The 22910-nt window shown below is 30.3% G+C and overlaps 3 protein-coding genes and 1 non-coding gene across 10 annotated transcripts; 2 read left to right on the top strand and 2 right to left on the bottom strand.

The window, feature by feature from the left end:
- Positions 1-1740: 1740 nt before the first annotated feature.
- On the bottom strand, positions 1741-1813 carry TRNAK-CUU. Its single transcript has one exon. It is a non-coding gene; the product is annotated as a tRNA-Lys (tRNA).
- Positions 1814-3887: 2074 nt separating this feature from the next.
- LOC123223741 (calcium-binding protein CML38-like) lies at positions 3888-4506 on the top strand. Its single transcript, XM_044647080.1, has one exon. The coding sequence runs from the start codon at positions 4029-4031 to the stop codon at positions 4449-4451; it is 423 nt and encodes a 140-aa protein (XP_044503015.1). The 5' UTR covers positions 3888-4028; the 3' UTR covers positions 4452-4506.
- Positions 4507-6547: 2041 nt separating this feature from the next.
- LOC123222789 (ribulose-phosphate 3-epimerase, cytoplasmic isoform-like) lies at positions 6548-10253 on the bottom strand. Of its 7 annotated transcripts, none has more exons than XM_044645753.1 (9): positions 10138-10253; positions 9869-10018; positions 8127-8193; positions 7906-8012; positions 7703-7800; positions 7596-7622; positions 7383-7475; positions 7236-7277; positions 6548-6874 (listed from the first exon to the last, which is right to left on the bottom strand). In XM_044645753.1, the coding sequence occupies exons 2-9, from the start codon at positions 9984-9986 to the stop codon at positions 6719-6721; spliced, it is 708 nt and encodes a 235-aa protein (XP_044501688.1). In that variant the 5' UTR covers positions 9987-10018; positions 10138-10253; the 3' UTR covers positions 6548-6718. The 7 variants fall into 7 exon arrangements, with proteins under 7 accessions (XP_044501688.1, XP_044501689.1, XP_044501693.1 ...); XM_044645754.1 differs by lacking the exon at positions 10138-10253 and adding an exon at positions 9067-9071 and having other exon boundaries at positions 8127-8189; positions 9870-10075; XM_044645758.1 differs by lacking the exons at positions 8127-8193; positions 10138-10253 and adding an exon at positions 9067-9071 and having other exon boundaries at positions 9870-10075.
- Positions 10254-17931: 7678 nt separating this feature from the next.
- On the top strand, positions 17932-21663 carry LOC123224453 (uncharacterized protein At3g27210-like). The gene is made up of 3 exons (XM_044648111.1): positions 17932-18405; positions 20539-20619; positions 20867-21663. Exons 1-3 carry the CDS (start codon positions 18234-18236, stop codon positions 21337-21339), a joined length of 726 nt encoding a protein of 241 aa, XP_044504046.1. The 5' UTR covers positions 17932-18233; the 3' UTR covers positions 21340-21663.
- Positions 21664-22910: the final 1247 nt, after the last annotated feature.

Below are 22910 nucleotides of genomic sequence, written 5' to 3'. Positions count from 1 at the left end.
TTGAGATTTTAGCTAATAATAGATTGAATTATGTATCATATTGTATATCGAAAATTAAATTTTTTTATATTGTGAATCGTATTATAAAATACTTTTTAAAAAAAATAATAAAGTCTAATTGACATACCATCCTTTAGAAAATATCACAAACATCTCTAAAAATTTAAAATTTTTCATATTTAGCGTTATTACATCTTCATTTTCTTTAAGAATAATATTATGTATACAAACCATGGTTTTAAAAACTAGAGTAGATCAGTCGGTCTAACTGGTTGAACTATAAACCGATAACTAAATTGATTTTGATTCACCTTAAAATCGGATTGAACCATATTAAACCATTCAAACAGTCGGGTATAAAACTGGGGTTGACTCAATTAACATAAATTTTTTTTTTTAATTCATTATAAAAAATTAAACTTAAGATCTCTCTCTCTCTCTCTCTCTCACATATAAAATTAAAGGTATTTTAATGTTAAATAAGTTAAATTATATAATTAGTAATAAATTATTCAAAAAATTTTAATATTATTTTTGAATAATTAATTGGGAAACCATCTATCAATTAATCCGACCATTGATTGGAGTAGACTGTCCTTTTTATCAAATTGATATCCAATCTGTATCTAAAAATATTAGTACAAACAATGAACACAAACTTTACTCCTACACAATGATTTGTCACCATGTGATTAAGTGTGATTTTATCTTTAATTTAAAATTATCTAATCACGTAATGAAAAATTATTGTTTGTATAAAAGTTTTATACTTATTATTTATGTATATAATTTTATTGTTTACTTGAAAAAGTATATCAATTTATATTGATAATATATATATATATATATATATATATATATATATATTGTATCATTGAGTTTGAAGAATTTGTAAAAAGTTGTTCCGCAAAGATGCAGACGAGGTAGCCAAAATCCCGATGACTCCATATTCTCCATGTCTTGTTTGCAAGAATTTTTAAACCATGACCCTGATTTTGCTAGAAAATCAAATTCCTTGGCTTTTGCTTGATTGTTTGTTTAACTTGTCAAGGCTTCCAGGTGGAGGCAAGTCCCTAATTCAACCAACCCATGATTTCTTGGCCAACAAATTTTCATCCTCTAAACCTTCAGTAACACCAAACCTGTTAAATGACCTTAAAATCATGCATATTATGGACCTATTGAGGCATTCAATGCTTTTCTGTGCGCCAAAGGTTCGAAAGATGCTGGAATCAAATTCAAGAGAGTATCTTCTGGTAGCATATTGGACAAACCATTTCAGCAACGGTGCTCTTGAGATCCCACCTTTGCTGATTCGGGAAACTACAGAGGCAATATTGCGGAATTTTATCAGCTCCGAGCAATGCTACACTGATGCATATGTGAGGAAATTCTACTACCATGAAGTCTGCCTTTAAGTGATAACTTGTTACAAAAAATTCTGGCCCAGATGGCTCTTTTTTTATATGCAGAATGTCAAATTAATGTGATGTAAATGATATGAATGAGATCTAGATGACTCTAAAATTTTCTGGTAGTGCGAATCCAATAAGCTTCTTCATGGGTGAGAAGCTGTTGTATCATAGTAAAAACCAAGACTAGTCTGTTGAAATATATATATATAAGCTAAAGATAATTTTATTCTATCATGTAGATCCAGCTTAAAGAAAGGAACAACGGACTCTCATCAGTCTTCATCCATCTGAAACCGGATGATTAATGAAAGGACCAAAAGGAAAACGCCCACCGTGGGGCTCGAACCCACGACCACAAGGTTAAGAGCCTTGCGCTCTACCGACTGAGCTAGACGGGCTTCTTGGTTCGCCGGGAACATGTATAACTATAAATAATATAAATACAGTTAAAATTGTTTCTTATGATCCAAATTGTAGCCGGGCTCCACCTTTAATTAAAGATAACAACAGGAGGGGATATCAATCCCCTTCCCCGAACTATCCCCATTATGGGAATGGTGAGGATTTTTTATCTCTTTACCACAAAGAAAAATCTCATTTCCATTTCTTCCTTGTCCTTGCAGAAAAAAATTTTCTCCCCATACTCACAAGGAAAATCCTCTTTTCATATCCTCTAAATATAATATCAATCTATTAAATAAATAAAATTAAAATCAACTTATTATTTCAAATGTCACAAATAAAATATATTAATTACTTTAATACACACAATAAAAACATAAATAATCTAAAATTATAAAGATATATTAATATTTTAAATAAATATATTAAAAAAAATAGGGTCAAGCAAGATGGATAGGGAACACATATATCCCAGCTTGTCTTTGATTATAAAATTTTTTTTATCTTCATCTCTATTAAAAGAACCCTCTATTTGTTAGGGTTAGAGACGCTAAATTCAATTCAAAATATCATCTCTTTGTTTAATTGTAAATTGAGCAAACAAGAAAGGCCATGGTTCTAGGGCATATCAATCATTGATTAATCAGGATTAACATTCAAAATATTCAAGCAAATAACTTCGTGGGGCAATGTCAGAGGACTGATCGGGCATTTTCTTTTTTGGAATTTCCATTAGGCCTAGGGACTTGTTCTGACCCAAAGTTGGAATTCCCAAACTCCTATACTCCACTTTTTTTAAACTCAAACATTCCCTTGTTATTTAGCTATTAATTATATAGATAAAAATATTATAATAAATATAATTTTATCTTATCTTCTCTTTAAAAATTAATATTTCGACCCAACCTAAGTTTTGAAAGTCATTTCCCCAACTACGGTTTTTCCTTTTTTCTCATTCCCTTATTTGGCAATAGAGTTTGATCGAGCCCATCTTCTTTGTCAGCAATCTCTCTCTTTGACCACAAGTCGATACTCTCTCTCCTTGAATTCGACCAATTTGTGAGATGAAAGAGAAGACAAATCTGTCGATTCGTCTTCTCCTTCATCTCACGAATTAGCCAGAAAGCATAACAAATCAATGGTCCTTTTCATTACATTGTCTCTTATCTTCTGATCACATCCTTTCATTCATCATACTTCCAAACCAATTTGTGGGATGAAGGAAAAGACGAATCGACTAATTTATCTTCTCCTTCATCTCACAAATCAATTAGATTCAAGGAGAGAGAGAGCGCTAGCTTTGTGGGCAGAGAATGAGAGAGTCGATGTAGAGAGAGATTGTTGACGGAGAAGATTGATTCGATTGGATTTCAATGCCGGAGAAGGGAGGGAAGAAAAAGGAAAAACCTTAAGGGGAAAAGTGACTTTTCAAAACTTAAGTTGGGGTGAAAATTAATTTTTAACACTTAAAAGGAGGAAATAAAATAAAATAATATTTATTTTAATATTATTGATAAAATAATATTTTTATCTTTACAAGTAACGGTTAAATATATCAAAGGTTGGATGATGGATGAATATTTGGGTTTTAAAAAAGTAGGGGGTGAGAGTTTCTGGCTGAATGAAACCTTGGGTAGGATTAAGTCCTTCGGCCGTTATGTTATTCAGGAGTGAGCTTTGGCTTTCCAATCCAATAACTCAATCGCCCAGGTGCCATAATAACTAAGGTCAGAATGCAGCCTAATGTTATAAGGCTAAAATCTGATTTATTTTTTTTCATTTTGTTAATTAAAAATTGATTTTTCCAGAATCTTCCGCTACTAGAACCTGAATCTTCCTGCTATTTCATTGGTTGACATGGGTGGTTGTGGAAGTTTCGACGGCTGTGGGGTATTTTCTAGAGGGTCTTCTTCTTTACTCTGTCATCTCATGTCATGCTTGATTAACGATTAAACGTACACAACGTCAACGGTCTTCCCTTTTATTTACGATTAAATTCCTACCACTTTCCTGGAATCTTGGTCTCTTCAGGCTGACCCCAAAACGGTTAAAACTTATAATATATAAAGGAGAGCTAGCTGGTCAAATTTGGCCCGCGTTTCTCAGAGTTCAAATTTTCTCCATCTTCCAACACCGCCCTTCCCCTTTCTATAAATACATCCATACTAATCCCATTGCCAGAGGATTGGTCCAAGAGATTTTCTTTGGAAAATGAGTAAGTACCAACAATACGAGCGCGTTTTCAATCACCTTGACAACAATGGAGACGGGAAGATTTCACCTTCAGAGCTACACCAGTGTGTTGAAACAATAGGCGGGGAGCTTTCCCTGGCGGAGGCCGAGACGGCGGTGGAAATCTTGGACACGGATGGAGATGGACTGCTGGGGTTTGATGACTTCGTTAAGTTTGTTGAAGGAGGTGATGAAGAAGAGAAAGTGAAGGACTTGAAGAAGGCGTTTAAGATGTATGAGATGGATGGCTGTGGCTGCATAACACCCAAGAGCTTGAAAAGAATGCTTAGTAGATTAGGTCAGTCCACCACAACTGATCAATGTCAGAAGATGATAGCTCACTTCGATCTCAACGGCGATGGCGTCCTCAATTTTGATGAGTTTAAGATCATGATGTCGTAAATTGTTTTCAACTTTATACAATTTATATACACAAATAATATATAATTAGACATTATTTTATTTTTTATTCAAAATCATTTAATCATACAATAACATTATTTGTGTATATAAATTATGTATAAAAAATATGTATATAAAATTTTACTGTTTACAATATTGGTTGATTATTTCATTCTTCCTCCTCTGACATAATTATCTCTTGTACATATTATTTAATAAAATTAGATAAATATAATTTTAAATATATAATTAAATATCTTGATAAATAAATATCATTTATGTATTCGATCGCATACTTAAAATTATTTCTCTTCTCATGTATCTTTAGTATGTTGGGTTATTTGTCCAATGCATTGTTGATTCTTGCGCTTATGATTAGAAGAGCTAGCTTAATTTTTGTAACAAGAGTACCAAGTAATATGTATATTTTTGTATATAAATAATGATATATAATTAAATAATTAAATGTTATTCTATTTATAATTTAAAATTATTTAATTATATAATAATATATTTTTATTTTGATATAAAATTATATATATTATTTATACATAAAAGCGCCGATTTTCTAAGATGTTCTGCTCAAATTTGCGAGGTAATAAAACTTGTGTTGGGTTTTAGTTTGTTCAATTGTTGAGAAAAGTCTGGGCTACTGAAGCTCAATGGAAATGTAGATTAAAATGCGGGCGCGCCCGCGCACACGTATTTGAAAGGACTAGTCCAAAAAAGGGCCCAAGATTTCCCTTTTTTTGTAAGTTTGTCAAAGTTAATTAATGTTAAGGTTTAACCTGCTTGCGACTTTGACAAATTGAGCAGCCGGTCAACGAGCATAATGAACGTGTTGGCTGAGACATAAAATTATATACAGAGTAATTGACATTTTGCCACCTAAGGTTTGGTCTAAAGCTTTTCCACCTCTAATTTATATAAATAACATTTTTCGGCTCAACCTCATACTTTATTAAAAAAATCTAATAGTGTAAAGGTAAAATAATAATTTTATCATATATATTAGTTTTAAAAATAAAAAACAATAACTTTCTATAAGACTTAAATATTTTAAATATAACAATTTGGTCCTTAAAAAATATTATTTTATTTTATTCAATTATTCAAATATATAACTGTTATTTTTCAAATTATTAAAGGGGTTAATTGATATTTTAAAAGTTTTTTAAAGACTCTCAAACTCTTTTTTAATTTCATACAACCCCTAAAAAATTTCATAAAAACCTTTGATATTTTCAAAAATTATTTTACCCCTTAACATACAATTATACGAAAAAAAATATCCTTATCTATAAGAAGAAAGAAAAAAAAAGTGAGAATGAAATGAAAAGAAATAAAATAGTTCCTTATATAATTTGAATATTTAAAAGATTATTTTTAATTTTTGTTAATGTAGGGTTATATAATAATTATGAAAAATAAAATTATAAAGATAAAATAGTAATTTCACTCTTTCATACTATTGTTTTATTAACAAAGTCTAATTTTTGGTGAGAAATTATCATTTACTCTCGATTTTTTGGATTAAAAAACATTATTTACGCTAACTAGGGGTTGAAAAAGGTTTCAAAACTAAACCTTGGGTGGGAAAATGTGATCCACTCTTACATATGACATGAGTGATAGAAATACGGTTCAGGGTTTAGTGCTTTGGCTATGAAAATCCAAGTTGAAAAACCGAACCCGCCCACTTTCCCAGAAAGTGAGCTTTCTGGATATAATTAGAAATATTCAACTCTGTCGACTAACATTGGACAATCCAGGAATTTCTTCTTCTTTTTTATCCAGTTTAAATTTATTTGACAACAAAAACTTTCACAGCTTTTAACTTTGCATAGATGTGTGAATAAATCTCGAACTCACATGCTGCCTATGACAAGAAGGATCGTCTTGAGAAATAAGAATAGTATTATATATATAATTTTATATATAAATAACCCAAAAGCGAAGGACTCGAGAATCTGGAGTGAGGAGAAAGAAATTTTTGCTATATCGTCTCAGTCTGAATATGATCAATTGGACGCCTGGATATCAAATTTGGAAATTATGTGATGATATTGTTAAAAAAAAAAAAAAAAGTAGACGTCTTAAAAATTAAAACGAATGGTTAAAGATATGTTATAATGTTACATTTAACTGATACAGGTGCGGTTTGTAAGAGATGACGTAACTGATGACCCTGGCTTATTCTTCTTTCCAGATGCAAACAAACCATGTCTTTATGGAATTTCAATTGATGTATCTTGCCGGCAAAAACCTTAACTGCTTTTCCGGTTTTCATTAACACTTTTTCTCGTAAGGGATATCACATTGGCTGGCTCAGCAGCTCCAAACACTGAGCTTCCTGCAACAATGCAGTTCGCACCTGCTGAGGCTGCCGCTCCAATGGTTGAAGGTCCCAAACCACCATCTACCTAAAATTAGTCATATGCATACACGTTTCAGTCAGCCAGTGGTCACCACAAAACACCATACCTAGTCATTCTTAATCTCACAGTCACACATAAAAATAGAAAATAATTAAGCCGTCACATGGAAACACAGATTGGAACTATACACAACCTAAAAAATTATCTCAGGACAAAGCTGACAGATTCATCCACAAGATTTCATATAAATTAGCAAAGTTTATATAAATTGTTGACATATGCAATTAACTTTACTACAAACATTTATGAACAGCAGAAAAATTCTTGATATTGAATTTAAAAGAATGATGGAACACAGATAGAGTCAGAGGTAAAGTCTAGATAATGCAATTAAGGATGAACTCACCTCTATATCAAGGGAAGGGTACTTCTTTCTCAATGTACGTACCTGAACCATCATCCAGGTGGTAGAAAACAGGTTATCACAAACTAGGAAAGACTTCAATAGTAAGAAAAACAAGGGAAAACGGGAGAAGATGAAAGGAAATGTCACCTTATCCATCATCTCTGGCATGAATTTTTGTCCACCAAAACCAGGTTCTACGGTCAGCACAAGAACCATTTCCACAGGATTTTCACCTTCAACCTGTAAATTTTTACAATGATAAAATAACAAGAATGATTATCTTTCCTTATCGCATGGGCTCACTAAGATTGTATATTACCTGTTTAGGGAATGATTATGCACAAAAACTAACTTCCATACCTCAAATATAGATCTTAATTTCCGTAACTGCCATACCATTCAAAACCTATCACACCTAGATAGAAAAAAAAGAAAATTACAAACAAAGGAAAATAAAATTCTTATACCAGGGGATAAACTTCTTCAATGGGTGTTCCGGGCTTTAATGCCACCCCAGGTCTCATGCCCTTTGACTTAATTCTTAGGACAAGCTCTTGCCAATTATCTACAAAAACATCAGGAAACCACAAAGACAGATATAGAAATGAATATTTATTAAACACAAGAGGAAAGGAATAGAGATGAATAATAAAGGCAACATCAATCCAACCTTTGGATACCTCAACATGAAATGTGAAACCTGAAGCACCAGCTTTACCCATAGGTTCAACATAATCAAGAGGATTTGTTACCATAAGGTGACAATCAAGATATGCCCTGTAAGAGATTAAAAACAAGAATTCACCTAAAATTCTAGATAGAGTAATAAACATGCCGAAATCCAATAAGGTTGTTGCGTAGAATTTTCAAGTGATGGATAAAAGACATTACTTTGTGTGTTTTCTCAAGCTCTCAATGACTGGAGCACCAATAGTTAGATTTGGGACAAAGTGCCTATAAGATTAATAAATAAGTATAAAACCAATCATTTTTGGATAGCAGGGAAAAATAAATCAGAAATTATAAACGGAATAAGCATATTTGAAGTCAGTCCCCATAAGCTACAAAAAGAAATGTTGAATTTAAAATTTCAGATGTTGATAAAACTTATAGCCAAAAAAGCACATGGAAATATAAGTTTCCTGCCAAACACATCTCTCTTCAGAAAAAAAACAATGAAATAAAGAAGGAAAGGTAAATAGAATATTATCTTAATTTTGCATCACTCATTAGTTACATCAGAACCCTAAACCCTACAATCAAATTCATTTCTCTAAAGACCATATTATCATTTCATACCACTCTCTTAGCAGAGAAACTCCACCTTAGCACCTCTCCATTTCAAGAATCAAGATATTACTGATTCCATAAAACAAAGAACCAGTTTTCACTCTGATTGTTGACAAATAAGTCATCACTGAGCACACTGAACATTACAATTAACTAAAACTCGCCCTCAGATAAAACAGAAATTATGCACTATATTAAATCATAATTCTACAAATCACAACAACTGAATAGTCAAGATGGGCACACAAACAAAAAATCAAGAACCACCATCAACATAAAGCTTCCTGATGTTAGTAAAAAGGCAAAATCTTCTTTCTCTTTATTTACCAAAAAACTATCATATGAAATAACAACATTTTTTCTAGCATTTGACAGTTATAAACAATCTACAACCAAGGTTCTTATCCTGTAAGTATCAATGAACAGTAAACATTAGTACACATGTAAAAGTGCTTGACGAATAAAATTTCTATGAGAAAAATGAACCACAATTACAGGAATGTGGACTGAAATCAAGGGTGAGAACTTGCGTCAAACCTACCCATTCTGCAGACAAGACAATACAAAGAGTTAGTTTCAGGACGTCTACACCCAAGCGACTATTAGCAATTGCAATGGCAATACCCATTCAACTAAACATCATTCTAGGAATTGATTTTGATATGGTCAGCACAGGTCAAACATTAATGAAATGCTTGATTGTTTTTCTAAGTTACAGAAACAAGAAGGCCGAATAATTTCTTGATTGAATCTTATTGAGATAATCCCTTACAAATGAAAGTCTCTCTTATCCAGGAACAGAGATTCAAACTACAAAGCATTAACTAGACTCCAGGAATAACTTCCTACAATTAAGCTACCAATTTATCCAAATAAAATAAAGGCTACCACACCAAGGAAAAGACACCAAAAAAAATGTAACCAAAAGGGATTCCTCTACTTTGGAAGAATAACACAGAAAACCACTCATTTATTATTATTATTTATCATAAAACTATTTTCCAAATACTATAGACGCATTCTCAGGATAAATTCTCATTCTTATTGTACAAGACAATGTTGCCAAACAACGCATAACACGACCCAACTTTTCAAAACTATAGATTGTTTATACAATGAAACTAAATTCATTACATTTTTTCCTTTAGATGGCAAAAACAGATAAATGAATTATCCAAATAATTCCAAATGACCGTGAAACAGGTTCTAAATTAACAAAAAAAAATCGAAAAACCAACACAAATATTAATATCAATCTCAATAAATCTCATTAAATTATTTACACAAACTATTTTTTAAAAATCAATCCAAAAATAACAATATTGCTCGAGAAGAGAATGGTACCATGACGTCCATGTGGAGCCAGTCAGCCCCACAATTGAGCATGCGCTCAGCCTCAGATGCCAAATTGGAGAAATCTGATGACAACATCGACGGTGCGATTTTTGCAGTGACAGCCATTTTCGGATTCCGGCCCGCTAAAGTTTTAGACTCTGTTTTGGTTAAGACAGAGTGGGGTTGGGTGAGTGAGAAACCAAGATTTGGCAATTATTATTTATATATACGACGCCGTGCCGCAAAGTTTTTGTCATTAATACTTATTAGTTATTACCTTCTAACTACGACCAACTATTCAGTTCGACTTGTAACGAGGTAAAATCAACGTAGAACTTAACGGAGAAGATACGTGGCAGAAAATGGTTCTGTGGGCCATCGTTGGAATTAAAGGAAGTCAAACGGTGGGGTTTGCCGGGTCAGGTGGGGTGCTTACCAAAGTAAACCCGAAGAAACCCACCAGGAGTGGGCCATGCATGGGCCTAACCAAAATTCATAATGCGGATTGAGGTATGGGCCGTGAAAGTTCCATTCGTTTTCCAGACATATGATATGATCCGCTTTTGTTGGGGATTTTAATTTATAATAAAATTATATATACAAATAAAAATATGTTATGATATTACTAAATAATTTTAAATTAAAAAAGGTTAAATAACTATTATTTGCTCAAAGTTTAATGCAAACTCAATTTTCTATCCATTAACTATTGAAAATTTAAATATACACTTTTCTGTTAAATTTCACTGTTATTGTTATAAGTAAATTGTCATTTAATAAAAATATTTTTAAAAACTATAAATACATCGCATTCCCTCCCCCCTTTTAAAAACTAATAATTTTCTCCCACCTTCTCCCACTCAGGGTTTGAAAAATCAATATTTTTCCTTATGATTTTTTCCTCTTCTATCCAATAATAATAGTCATCACCTGTGTCAGTTGTCCTCTCCCTTATTGACCAACGCATGACAGCGACGAAGAGATTTCAATCTCATTGTGTGTTGTCCAATAAAGGAGAAGATGACTGATAATAGTCTAAAATAGAGCACAACTAAAAAAGAAGCCGAAATGGAGAGAGAACATTGTCGTCTCTGACCACTAGCAGCGTGCTGGAAAAACCTTACGGGAAGAAATATTGATTTTTCAAGCCTTGGGTGGGAGAAAAATTATTATATTTTTAAACTTGAGGAAAAATGTGATTAAATTTTTTGTTTTTTAAAATATTTTAATAAATAATAATTTCCCTCTAACAGTAACAGTAAAATTTAACAAACGAGTGGGTATTTGAATTTTCAATAGTTAGCCGGTAAAAAATTAGGTTTATATTAAACCTTGGGTGGAAAATAGTCATTTGACTTAAAAATAAAACAACACTATGATTTTGAATTAAAGATAAAATAATATAATATTTAATTATATAGTAATATATTATTGTTTGTATTCAAATTTATATATTATTAATGTATATAATATTATTTTTTTTAGTAGAATGATAATATTTATAATATATAATATAATATTAATATACATATAAATCTAATTTTGAAATGCCACTTTAATCCTATTATATCTAGATAATAAAAAAAATGAAGGGCAAGCCACGTGGGTGGCGCATCGCATAAGAACAATAAAAGGTTGATTGATATATAAATATATTCTAAAATTCCGTGTGATTACAAGACAGGAATTGATAAAATGAAGAATATGAAATTGGAGGGGTCAGGTGTGTATGTGATTAGAATAAAGAAAATCTGCTTATTCTTTGATTGATTGATTGATTGAGAATCGTCATTTGGCATTAAGCTCAAGTTGTGGGTTCACATGTTAAATATCGTTTTTAGGACTTGAATGGACAAAGTCAAGGGATCCATACCCACAGCCCACACACGTGTTATAATAGAGCCGACCGCACCATGCATTGGCTCTTATAATTGCGGTTCAACTTTTTTTTCTTTTTTCTGATTTTAGAAACTTTATATTATAAATTGGCAAAGGACTTATTCCCACCAAAAGGTTGGTTGCATTTTTAAATTAGTATAGATTAAGTGTTAAAAATTCAAACTCTCATTCATAAATAATTAAAATTGATAAAATTAATTAATTTTATAATAAAATTATTATTTAACTAATGGTATATTAAAAATAAGAAAACATTATCTATTTCTCTAAGATTAAACTTTGAAATATCATATTTTCTCTTTTGGAGCTTTTTTTTTTCTTTCTCCCCTTTTTTGATGTCATCTCCAACCAAGCCCTCTCTCCCTCCTATTTTTTTACATTGTCTTTTGACAAAAATGGCATCAGGAAAAGAGAAAAAAATGAAGGAGGGAAATCCAATCGAAGATGACATCAAAAAAATGAGAAAGAAAATATAACATTTTAAAATTTAATCATAAAAAAATTATTAATTTTTTATTATTAAAGAAAAAATAAATAATATTTTATTATTTTTAATATATTATATATTAAATAATAATTTTATTTTTAAAATTAATTAATTTTAATAATTTACATATAAGAGTTTAAATTTTTAATAGGAGACTACAACGAACCTTGGGTGAGAATAGTCTTTTGGCCTTAAAAATTTAAATAACTTGATGTGAATTGGAGTGACCGGAGCGTTTTCATACTACTAGGACAAACGAAAATTAATTAATTTCACCACGGAGTAGTCAAACTTCCAGAAGACCATATTTGTGTGTCGTTATTAGGCAAACACATCAATTTTTTTTTTTTTTAAAGGCCAAAGGACTATTTCCCATCCAAGGTATGCCGTATTATCAAGTTTTCCTTCTTTAATCTTAAAAATATTAAATACCCACTTATAAACAGTTAAATTTAACAAAACTCTAACTCTTTAAACTTTCTAGATGAAGGTGATATCAGATCTAGGCCGATTGGTGTTCTAGAGGAGAGAAGAGAAACTGTCGGAGCATGGTGGTATATCGGAAAGGCTTTATCGTGGACGATGACGTCAAATTCGATATCAAAGATTGAAAACTAAACCCTAAGGAGGGGAATACTATTTTTCAAAATTTGATCTATAAGAAAATAGTTAGTTTTTAGGGGTTAGAGGGAAAAGTAGATAAAATTTTAATTTATTTTTAATATTACAGATAAAATGATGATTTTATCTTTGAATATATATTTTTAACTATTTATAGACAGATAAATAAGCTTTTCAAAGTTAACAGTGGGAATATGTAGAGAAGTATACCTTGGTGGGAAATAGTTCTTCGGCCTTTTTAAATCAGAGTTGGTGGGTTCACTGAATCAAGATAAGAGAAATTTGTACGCGTCATTACGTGTTATTATTAGGCAAACCAGTGTTATTAAAACTGAAGTGGATTGATTGATTCGATTGATTCAATTATAAATTAATTTTTTATTTGATCTGATTTATTTATAAAAAAATTGAATATTGTCTTATATATATATATATATATATATATATATATATATATATATATATATATATTAAAATAATAATAGATAATATTAAAAAATAAGACTAATTAATTAAAGAAAATTTTTTATTAAAAATAAACAAACATTAATTTGAAAAAAATAATTTAATTGAATTGAATTTGGTGGATTAAAATAAATTAATTATTTATACAAATATTTTTAATAAGTGATATTAGATTTTGTTATTTAAATACATATTATTTATATTTAAATAATATAATAAATATTTAATAGTATTTAAAAAATGTATTATAATTTAAAAATTAATTAAACTGGTCAAATTATAAATAAGTAAAACAATTAATTTGATTACTTGTCTCATTTTAAAATCATTGAGGCAAACCCATCAATTTAACACTGTTGTCTTCAGTAATTATAAAATAATACACTGTTTCCATCTCTCTCACACACACGACACACATTAATGGCTTGTATTGCACTCTCAAGTAAACCAAAAAGAAAGGCCAGAGGCCTTATTCCCATCCAGATTACATTATTTTCTCAAATTTTACTTTTTATTTTTGAAATTTTCAAACACTCGCTTATGAATGAGTAAAATTAATAAAATTTTATTTCTTTTCACTTTCTAAACCCTAAAAAATAATAATCTCCTCTTGTAGATTAAATTTTAAAAATTAGTAATTTTCTCTTTAGGGTTTTTAATTATCTGACGACATCTCTAGAGATATCTCTTTTCTCTTCCTCCTGCAATCGCTCCCTCACTATCTTTCCCTCTGGGTGGCAGTCCTAAACCAAATAGGAAGACGATGTTTCATTGAGGAAGACAAATAGCTTAGTCTTTTCGACGAAGCTAGAGTTTTTCTCGGCGTCAGTTGACGTCGTCCAAGCTTTTAAATGAAAGAAGCTTGATCGCTTGAGCGAGAGGAGGCGTTGGGAGATATTCGTCATTGGCAATGACATTGAAGATATGAAAACTAAACTCTACAAAGAAAATGTTTTTTTTTTTTAACTTGGCTTAAGGAGGAAACTTTTAGTTTTTAAGTTTAGGGAGAGAAAAAAATATTATATTTTAATTTATTTTTAATATTATAGATAAAATAACGATTTTAACCCTAAAATCATTAATTTTAATTACTCATGGGTGAATGTTTGAGATTTTCACAAATTAAAAGGTGAAAATTTGAAAAAACAACATATTTTGGATGGGAATAAGTCCTTTGACCAAAAAGAAAAGATAAACAAAATAGTGAATAAAAAATCAATAAAATTATATATATTTATTTTAGATATATAAATATTTATATACTTATATGTATCATTATATAATTTAATAATTTTAAATTAAAAATAAATAATATTTAATTATATGATAATATATATATATATTTATTTATATATTTAAAATAAACTCCTCATAGATTTCTTATAAGAAATATACCAACCCCATATGGAGAAACTGAAGGCTTTGATTCTGCCAAATTTTCTTATATTAGTCATAAGAAGCCGCTGGATTATCATTACTGTTAGCTAGGAAACTGAAAGCTTATTACTATTATTATTTCGTTATTGAAATTGACTCAATTTATCAATCAGAGAAGTTCATTATCACTAAGCGTCAATTATGCAAGGTCTTTTTCATGTCATATTCAAGGCCAAATGTATTTTCCATCCAAATTTTGATTAATTGACAATTTTTATATTTTAAGTTTGAAAATTTTAATTTTCTATTCATTATTTATTTTTATTAATAAATTTTATTATATAAAAGGGTTAAAAAGTTATTTCACATATATCTTTATATTTTATTTTTTCCTTTATTCTTTCTATCTTTTTTTTTTTCCCTTATTTGTTCTATTTTCCTTTATTGTTGTGTATATATATATTTTTTGCCTCTTCTTCATCACTTCGGGTTCAATAGATTTTTCAAAAGTTAAATGTTTCCTCTAACAATATCAATGTCTTTCTTATCGATGTTAATAAATGTTTTATCTCTCTTTTCTCATCTTAGTTCAATCACATAAGTTTTGTCGTCGTTAATGATCATGCATTATCTCCCTCTTCTTAAAATGATCACATCTCCTCTATCTCTGTTAACGATGACCGCCCTACTACTTATATTTGATTCAATTGTTTCTTCCTCATATGTGATGAGAAATCTTTTTAAGGGTCTATATGATAAAAAACAATGTTATATGCACACAGTTTTGATTATCTAATTAAGTATCAGAATGATGTATTATTATATGATTGAGTGTTACTTCATTATTAATTCAAAGTAACTCAATTATCATAAGTATATAAATAGATACACATTTAACTTATGTTATTATGTGATTTGATAATTTTAAATTAAAGATAAAGTAATATTCAATCACATAATGACATAAAAACAGAGATTAACAAAACTGGTAAAATATTAGAACTTTCAAATAAAAGATTTGGATTTAAACTTTATACATATATATTTATATGCATTATATTTGCTCATTACAAAATTGTGATTTGGCAATGGGCATAAGGAAATATATGGATTCAGGCTCAAAATCTTTCAAAGATTAAGCGTGGGTAAGTTGGTGTCATCTTCAACTGCATCTATCTAATTTTCTCAATTCTTCCAACTTGTTTTTTGTTTGCCTCCACATTGAGAAGAGTGGGGCTGTGTGGGGCAAAATAGAAATAAAGACAAAATTAAGAATTGATTATTAATTTTAAACGGAATCCCCACTTTAAGCCTATTGTAAGTATTCTTTGAATAATCGATTGAATAAATAGAAAAAAAAAAAAAAAAAAAACCATGGCATTTCTAGAAAGTTGATAAAAGAATGAGATTCAAAGCTATGGAATGAAATCAAAGCAATGGATTTTGTCTACCTGAAATTAGCCAGATTTTTCGTTTTCAAATTATATTCTTGCCTTCTAGATAATGTCCAAGTGGGGTTTGAATAGACAAATTATAATTTTAATAATATTTTATTATATGTAAAAAAAAAAAAAAAGGTATAGTTTTATTTATATTTTTGCCATTTAAGCACACTTGGGTCAAAATTGTGAAGATGGAAAGAAAGAGTAACATTATGTTTTGGATACATAAATATATATATTTATACGTATCATCATATAGTTAAGTATTATTTTATCATTAATTTAAAATCACCTAATTATATGATAATATATATAAATGTGTATATATTTATATATTTAAAATAGATACATATAGTTTTATGAGGAAAAAAATGTTTGGTAAACTCATACAATAATACCATGTGTATGCATTTTTTAGTACATAATTTGATACATAAAATGATATTTTATTATGTGATTGAATAATTTTAAATTAAAAATAAAATAATATATAATAATATTATAACACATCTTCTGTATATTCAATTATATATTTAAAGTTGTATAGATAATTTATTGCTTATGGGCATAATTATTAATATTATACTCTACGATATGATATAGGTAAAAATGACATTTATCATAAGGTATATTGAATTAATATAATATAATGGATATATCATACAATACGAAATATATTATTAATATAGATAAATACATTTTTTTAAAAAAATATGTAATAAGATTGTATATAATAAATCTTAAATGTTTAAGAATATTTGTAATTTTTTAAAAATAATGTTCTATCTATTAGATTTTTTATTATTATTTTATTTTAAAAAATTATATTATATAATTCGATATAATACTTAATATATGATATATAAAATTAAAATTTTAATAAATAATATAATTCGTGATTTGATCAGTAGACGCATGAGATTATATTTGTGATTTAATTTTGTTAGGTTGGTGACGTTGCAAATTGTTATCCAAATGCATGTTAAATAACACCATGATGTGATTAAATATTTAATAATAAAATTAGGTATATTTAATTTTAAATATTATTATAAAATTTATAAATTTAAATTTAAATAATATTTAATTATATAATAAAATATTATTTAAATAATTAACTAAATATTTAAAATTAGATAAATATAATATCATCCTAAATTATATTATTATATAATTAATAAGATAGTGAATTAATGACTAACATATGATTTGACTGTGAGGTCCATACCATTTCCCAAACTCCGAAGGCATTCTCAAGCTTTGGGAAAATTAAAAAAAATGAAATAAACGGTAATCTGATGAAGCATCCCCATCAAATTTAAGACCCATAATGAATTTATGGCATGTTGGGGGTGGCCTAAATTTACTCTTCACGTTTTCATCATTTTTATGGTGAAATTTTTTTTATATATAATTAATAATATATTTATAATATAATTAAATATTATTTAATTTTTAATTATTTAATTATATAATAATATATTATTTGTATATACGAAATTATAACACTATTTTAAAATTAATCCAATAATTCATTAAAATTTCGATACCACTAAACCATTATGCCCTACTGACCGCATAAAGCTCATCTTGAAACTCAACACACAAAGTGAAACTAACCAAACTTTGTTGACATAATCAGCCCACGGATGTAAATACAGGATCGGTGACTGTCAGTATTAAAGTTAGATTAGATTAAATCCAACGGTTTAAATTTTAAAGATATATTAACTAACGAAATGATCTGATTATAAATTGGATCAGACCATTTACTCTTTGGGATTGATATTCAGTTTGGTCCCGAAAACATAGGCTTGAGCCTACTCTCATAAAGATAAAATAAGACACGCAAGTCATTGTTGTTAAGTCTTTGCACTTCCCTTTCAACTCCATTTTCTCTCTCTCTTTCTGTGAGATGTTTTGTTTTTCACTTCTTTAACATAACTGAAAAGAAAACGCCCCCTCTGTCTTCTAAAACGCTTAATAGTTTTTCTTTCTCTGTGAAAGTTTCACATTTTGTGTGGCTAAAGCTTTTGTTTTGGTTTCGTGATGTTAGTGGAGAGATATTGAGATTTCAGAGAGATGGGTTCATGTGTATCATCAATGCGTGAGCAAACTCCACAGAAACTTAACATGTCTTCATTTGGCTCCAAAAGTCATGACCTTGTTATTCCACCTACACCCATCAAAGAAAAGCCGCCCCATGGTTTCCCTCCAATCAACGATTGGCCAGCTCTCACTGGTAGAGGCCTTGGTATGCTATCAAGTTTCAGTATTTTATTTAATTTGCGTTGGTTAGGTGGAAAAAAAAGCATATTATTGCTTGTTTTGATTTTGTTATTTTAGCTTTGAGTATTGATTTTCTTAAGAATATTTTTTTAACTTTTTTTTTTTGGAAAATGTGTGATCTGAACTGGATGTGGCCTTGTGGGGTTCGTTAAGTTACTTTATGTTAATGAATGATTGTAGCTATCATCTGAATATATATATATATATTTTCTTTTGGGGTAAATGAAGCACAAAAATTATGATGTATATTATAGTTTTTATGCTTTTTAGAGATTTATTATATATCAAATTGATGATATGCACAGGATATGATTAGGATCTTTCTGTGAATCTGTTGAACTTGTATTTGTATTTATTACAGTTTTAAATATTGATTTTATTTAAGTTCTTCTCCGGTGGTTGACTTTTAATTTGTGCAAATTTTTAATCTCAGTACTTTTCTTAATTCCTAACTCTCCGTCTTATCCGCAACCTTCTGTTTTTTTTTTTTTTTTTTACTGTACTGCTTGATTATGTCATAGTAAATATAGGAACAAGATGGCCTTCTATTTTAGCCTTTATATATATATTTACTTCTTTATATATATTTTTTGTTTCCTGGATGGCTAGCCAATCATATCATTATATTTTCTGGGTTTTTGTTTTTGAAAATAAATATGATTTCTTTGGTCAGATGCACTAGTTCTTGTCATTGCTCTTCATAATGTGATATCTTGTGAACTGTTCGTTTTGGTGGCCAATCAAATCACATAATAGTTAATAAAATAAATTACACTGAATGAAATTTATCAAAAGTTGTCATGCCAATAGATTAGGTTGCTTAAGGTTGAGATTGAAAGGCTGTTTGTAAGAATTGTGTACTAAGATACAATTATGATACCCTTCTTTTTTGTTTGTTTTAAATTTGTGATTGAATTTCTCTTCAGACATTTCCATTGGGGATAGGAGGATATTGTATGCACTCTAAGTGTTTCTGATGGAATGCTATGGTTTGGATTTGATCATGAGAATGGTTGCTTCATAAAAGAATGCAGAACTTTAATAACATATCCAGACAACCCTATGTTGAAATTCACTTTATTAGATCATAAATTGGTAATGGTTTTTTGAAGTTGAGGGATTTCCACTCGGTAGCCATGACCATGGAGTTGAGAATCAATCCAGATGCTAGTCATCACAAACCAGATGTATCTAACATAAGAGATCGGAAGGAGGGGGATTATTTTCTTCATTCTGGCAGTCTCTGACTCTTGAATCTTAGGTTCCGTATGCAGTTTTATCACAGATGTGCTGTGGTTAATTTTCTGCATGTATCAAATATGGAAAACCATTTTGTGAGAATGCCTTAGCCTTTCAAAGTTATATTCTTCGGGGCCATTAGTAATCATCAGTTTTATGGATATGGATCATGTTGTATTCAGTCGACTTGATGAAGGATGGGGAATGGATGGACCACACTCTGGGATATGGATGTTACATAATTTCTAAAGTCAATGATTATCTAAATATCTTGACATCAGGGAGAAGGTTTTTAGAACTTGTGGTGAAATTTTACAGGAACACCCAAAAGATGAAGATATGAATTATTTTGTGGTCTCTGGAGCTCATTGTCACTACCAGGATTCCTATTCAGTTTTACAGTTTTGGTGATGTGAAATGTTTTTGAGTCTCTGTTGTACTTTTTTTTTTTTTAATAATGAGGCATAAGGACGAAACTGTTGATGGCCAAACCTTCTTCTTGTTTATGCTGCAGAATGATGTTTCATGGCCTTCAGTTCGATGATTCTTTGAAATGGTCTCACCGTCAGTTTGTTTTTGGGTTAAATAGCCCTATCAAAATTGAATATAATTTTAACTGACAGTAAATGGTGTTCACAAAACTTTACTAGAGTCCTTGATCTGTAGATTCACTTTAAACCTCATTTGTAACTGAGATTTTACCATTTGCATTATTGGTTTGCCAAATAAATGAAAGTTTATCTTTAAGATCCACTCTTCAGCAAATTAGTTTAGTTAATTCTTGAGATGGCATACTTTTTCCTGATTTTTTTTTCGTCCTTTCACTAGAAGTTGATATATGTTTTTGATGTCTATGCAGGTAGTAAAGAGGAAATATTTTTTGATTCTCGAGCTTGGTTAGATTCTGATTGTGATGATGACTTCTACAGTGTCAATGGAGGTAAGATTGCTAGAATGGTCTTTAATCTGTATAGATAACACTGCGTTATATTTAGAATTCATGAGCAACCAAATACTGATGTGAACAGAAGATAAAAGAAGTTTTATTATTTATATTCTGATATATATGGCCTGTTTATGGCCTCTATATTTTATGAGTGTAGAAAGTTTTATATGTCTTTCTTCATTGTTGTTGACCCATCAACTTTATTTACATATTTCTGTGTCCTTTTTACTACTTTATGCAGATTTTACGCCATCTCGTGGCAATACCCCAGTTCATCAGGCCTTCTCTACAAGGAAACTTCAAGTCAATGAAACCCTGTCAACAGACAAAAATCATGGTTCAAGTTCAGAAACATCTCTGACAGGAAAGAAAATGAAACTAGCAGAACTATTCAAGCAGAGCATTAGAGAAGCTCCTGAAGACCAACCTGTTGACGGGCAAAATACTACAGTCCACCAGATTTTGGCAAATGGGGACATGGAATTCCAGCCAACCTCGCTAACTCTACCTCCAAAATCCACAAATGGTACCCCATACCTGTCTGGAGTGAACTCTTTGTGTGGCAGTGAAAGGACTGCTAATGATGATCCTATAACAGACAAAAAGCCAATGGGGTCTGTGCAGTGTTGCCTTCCAAGCTTGATTTCACGCCGTAATTTCGGTGAGAGGAAGAAGAAGATGAGCCCTGCCCCTGCTGTAGCAGTAAATGGTTAATCAAAATTTTCAGCTCATATTTAGTATGTAGATTTAAGGAGTATCGACTCCCTCACACCATGAAGTCAAAGTTACTCATTGTCGCAGTTTTCTGATTCTATGGCACAGTTTCTTCTGCGAATCAGATTTTTGGAGTCAAAGACATGTAAAAAGCAGCTAAAGGAGATGAATGATGCCAAAAATGTTGAGGGTTTGGAAAAGAAATCTCTGTAATAAGGGGAATTTTTGGAGTAAAACCCGTAAATGGCCTATGTAATGAGCATAAACATATTACTAAGAAAGTTTGTCTTTATATACAATGCTAATAGCTAATTTCTTTTGATATTCTTTGTTGCTTCGTATAGAGTTTGGTTATCATTTTTCTGCCTATAGTTAATCGTTTCGCTTGGGATTCTTCACAGTATCGATGTGGTGCAGTCTTTCTAGTCATGAACTTATGGGGTTCATGGATATTTTACTTGCAGACAAATATTTTGTTTTCTTCAGTAATCAGCATTGTTCAGTTGTTTTGTCATTCATCAGGATGCAGCTGTTGGCATTAAATGTCTATGGCTTCTTCAGTGGGAAGTTAACGAGGCCACAATATTTCAGCGCTGGTTCCATGAAACCGGTCGACTTGGAACATAATTCTGAGAGGAAAAGTTTAACTACCCTGACCGACTCAAATTATAAACTAACAAAAATACAAAACCAGCCCAGTAGAGTGCATACTGCGAACAGGGCGCCACTGTTTTCCTCAGCCCAACGATACCCAATAATACGTCCAATAATAATACGGTGGTGATACGAAGAAGCCAAGCCTCCCACAACGTGCGGCACGATTACAACATAGATTTTAGAATAATCATTACTTAATAAATTAGTTAGTTACTAAAATTAGATAACTTAAATTATATAAATTCTACATTAAAAACTTATATGTTTTAATATAACATTCAAATCTTATATTTTATATTTAAGATCCTAACAACTACAGCCTACCAATAGCCACCAGGACTCCTAAGAGAGACCATGTCCATGTGAGCTCTCCTAACAAGACAACTTGGGCCGTAAGTTCTTCAACTCGAAGAAATCCAACAGAGTTCTCTGGGTAGACCATAAAGTGAATATTATTACAGAAACTCTTGTTATTTGCAGAAATAAATAACAATATCCTTCTCGTAGGTTAAGTTTTCTGGAATAAGTTTCTCAGGATTGCATCAAAAAAATGTTTTGAGAATAGGAAATGTGTTTTGAGAGAACGAGAACGCCCTCCCTGATCATATTGAAAAGAAAAAACGATTTACCAGAAAGCAGCGAAACCCAATTTTCCTTTTTGGTTTTTTATAACTGGGAAAGTTAAAGGATGCCATTGGAAAACACATATTTACACCGCCTTTTAACATTTGTGCTATTGTGGGCATAATTATGGGACAGGCAGAGAGCAATGTGAACGGTTAACAAGGTCAGACAATGAATGATGGCTGCCATAATATATCATCATGATGTGCCTCAAAGGCGTAACCTTGTTGTTACAGGACGCTATGAATCTGAATTTGAGCAGGTCTAATTCTTCACAAATTTAAAGCAGT

Source organism: Mangifera indica, chromosome 8 (genome assembly GCF_011075055.1).
Source record: "Mangifera indica cultivar Alphonso chromosome 8, CATAS_Mindica_2.1, whole genome shotgun sequence".
NCBI lineage: Eukaryota > Viridiplantae > Streptophyta > Magnoliopsida > Sapindales > Anacardiaceae > Mangifera > Mangifera indica.
This window is presented reverse-complemented; position numbering and strand designations above follow the sequence as displayed.

Bases quoted from the DNA above. Each gene is read 5' to 3' on its own strand.
- LOC123224453 (XM_044648111.1), top strand. From the start codon at position 18,234: ATGGGTTCATGTGTATCATCAATGCGTGAGCAAACTCCACAGAAACTT. The intron at 18,406-20,538 runs GTATGCTATCAA...ATGTCTATGCAG, and splicing joins TCTCACTGGTAGAGGCCTTG to GTAGTAAAGAGGAAATATTT. The intron at 20,620-20,866 runs GTAAGATTGCTA...TACTTTATGCAG, and splicing joins CTTCTACAGTGTCAATGGAG to ATTTTACGCCATCTCGTGGC.
- LOC123222789 (XM_044645753.1), bottom strand. From the start codon at position 9,986: ATGGCTGTCACTGCAAAAATCGCACCGTCGATGTTGTCATCAGATTTC. The intron at 7,476-7,595 runs GTATGGAAGTTA...AAAAATTTACAG, and splicing joins AATTAAGATCTATATTTGAG to GTTGAAGGTGAAAATCCTGT. The intron at 7,278-7,382 runs GTGACATTTCCT...ATGATGGTTCAG, and splicing joins TGCCAGAGATGATGGATAAG to GTACGTACATTGAGAAAGAA.
- LOC123223741 (XM_044647080.1), top strand. From the start codon at position 4,029: ATGAGTAAGTACCAACAATACGAGCGCGTTTTCAATCACCTTGACAAC.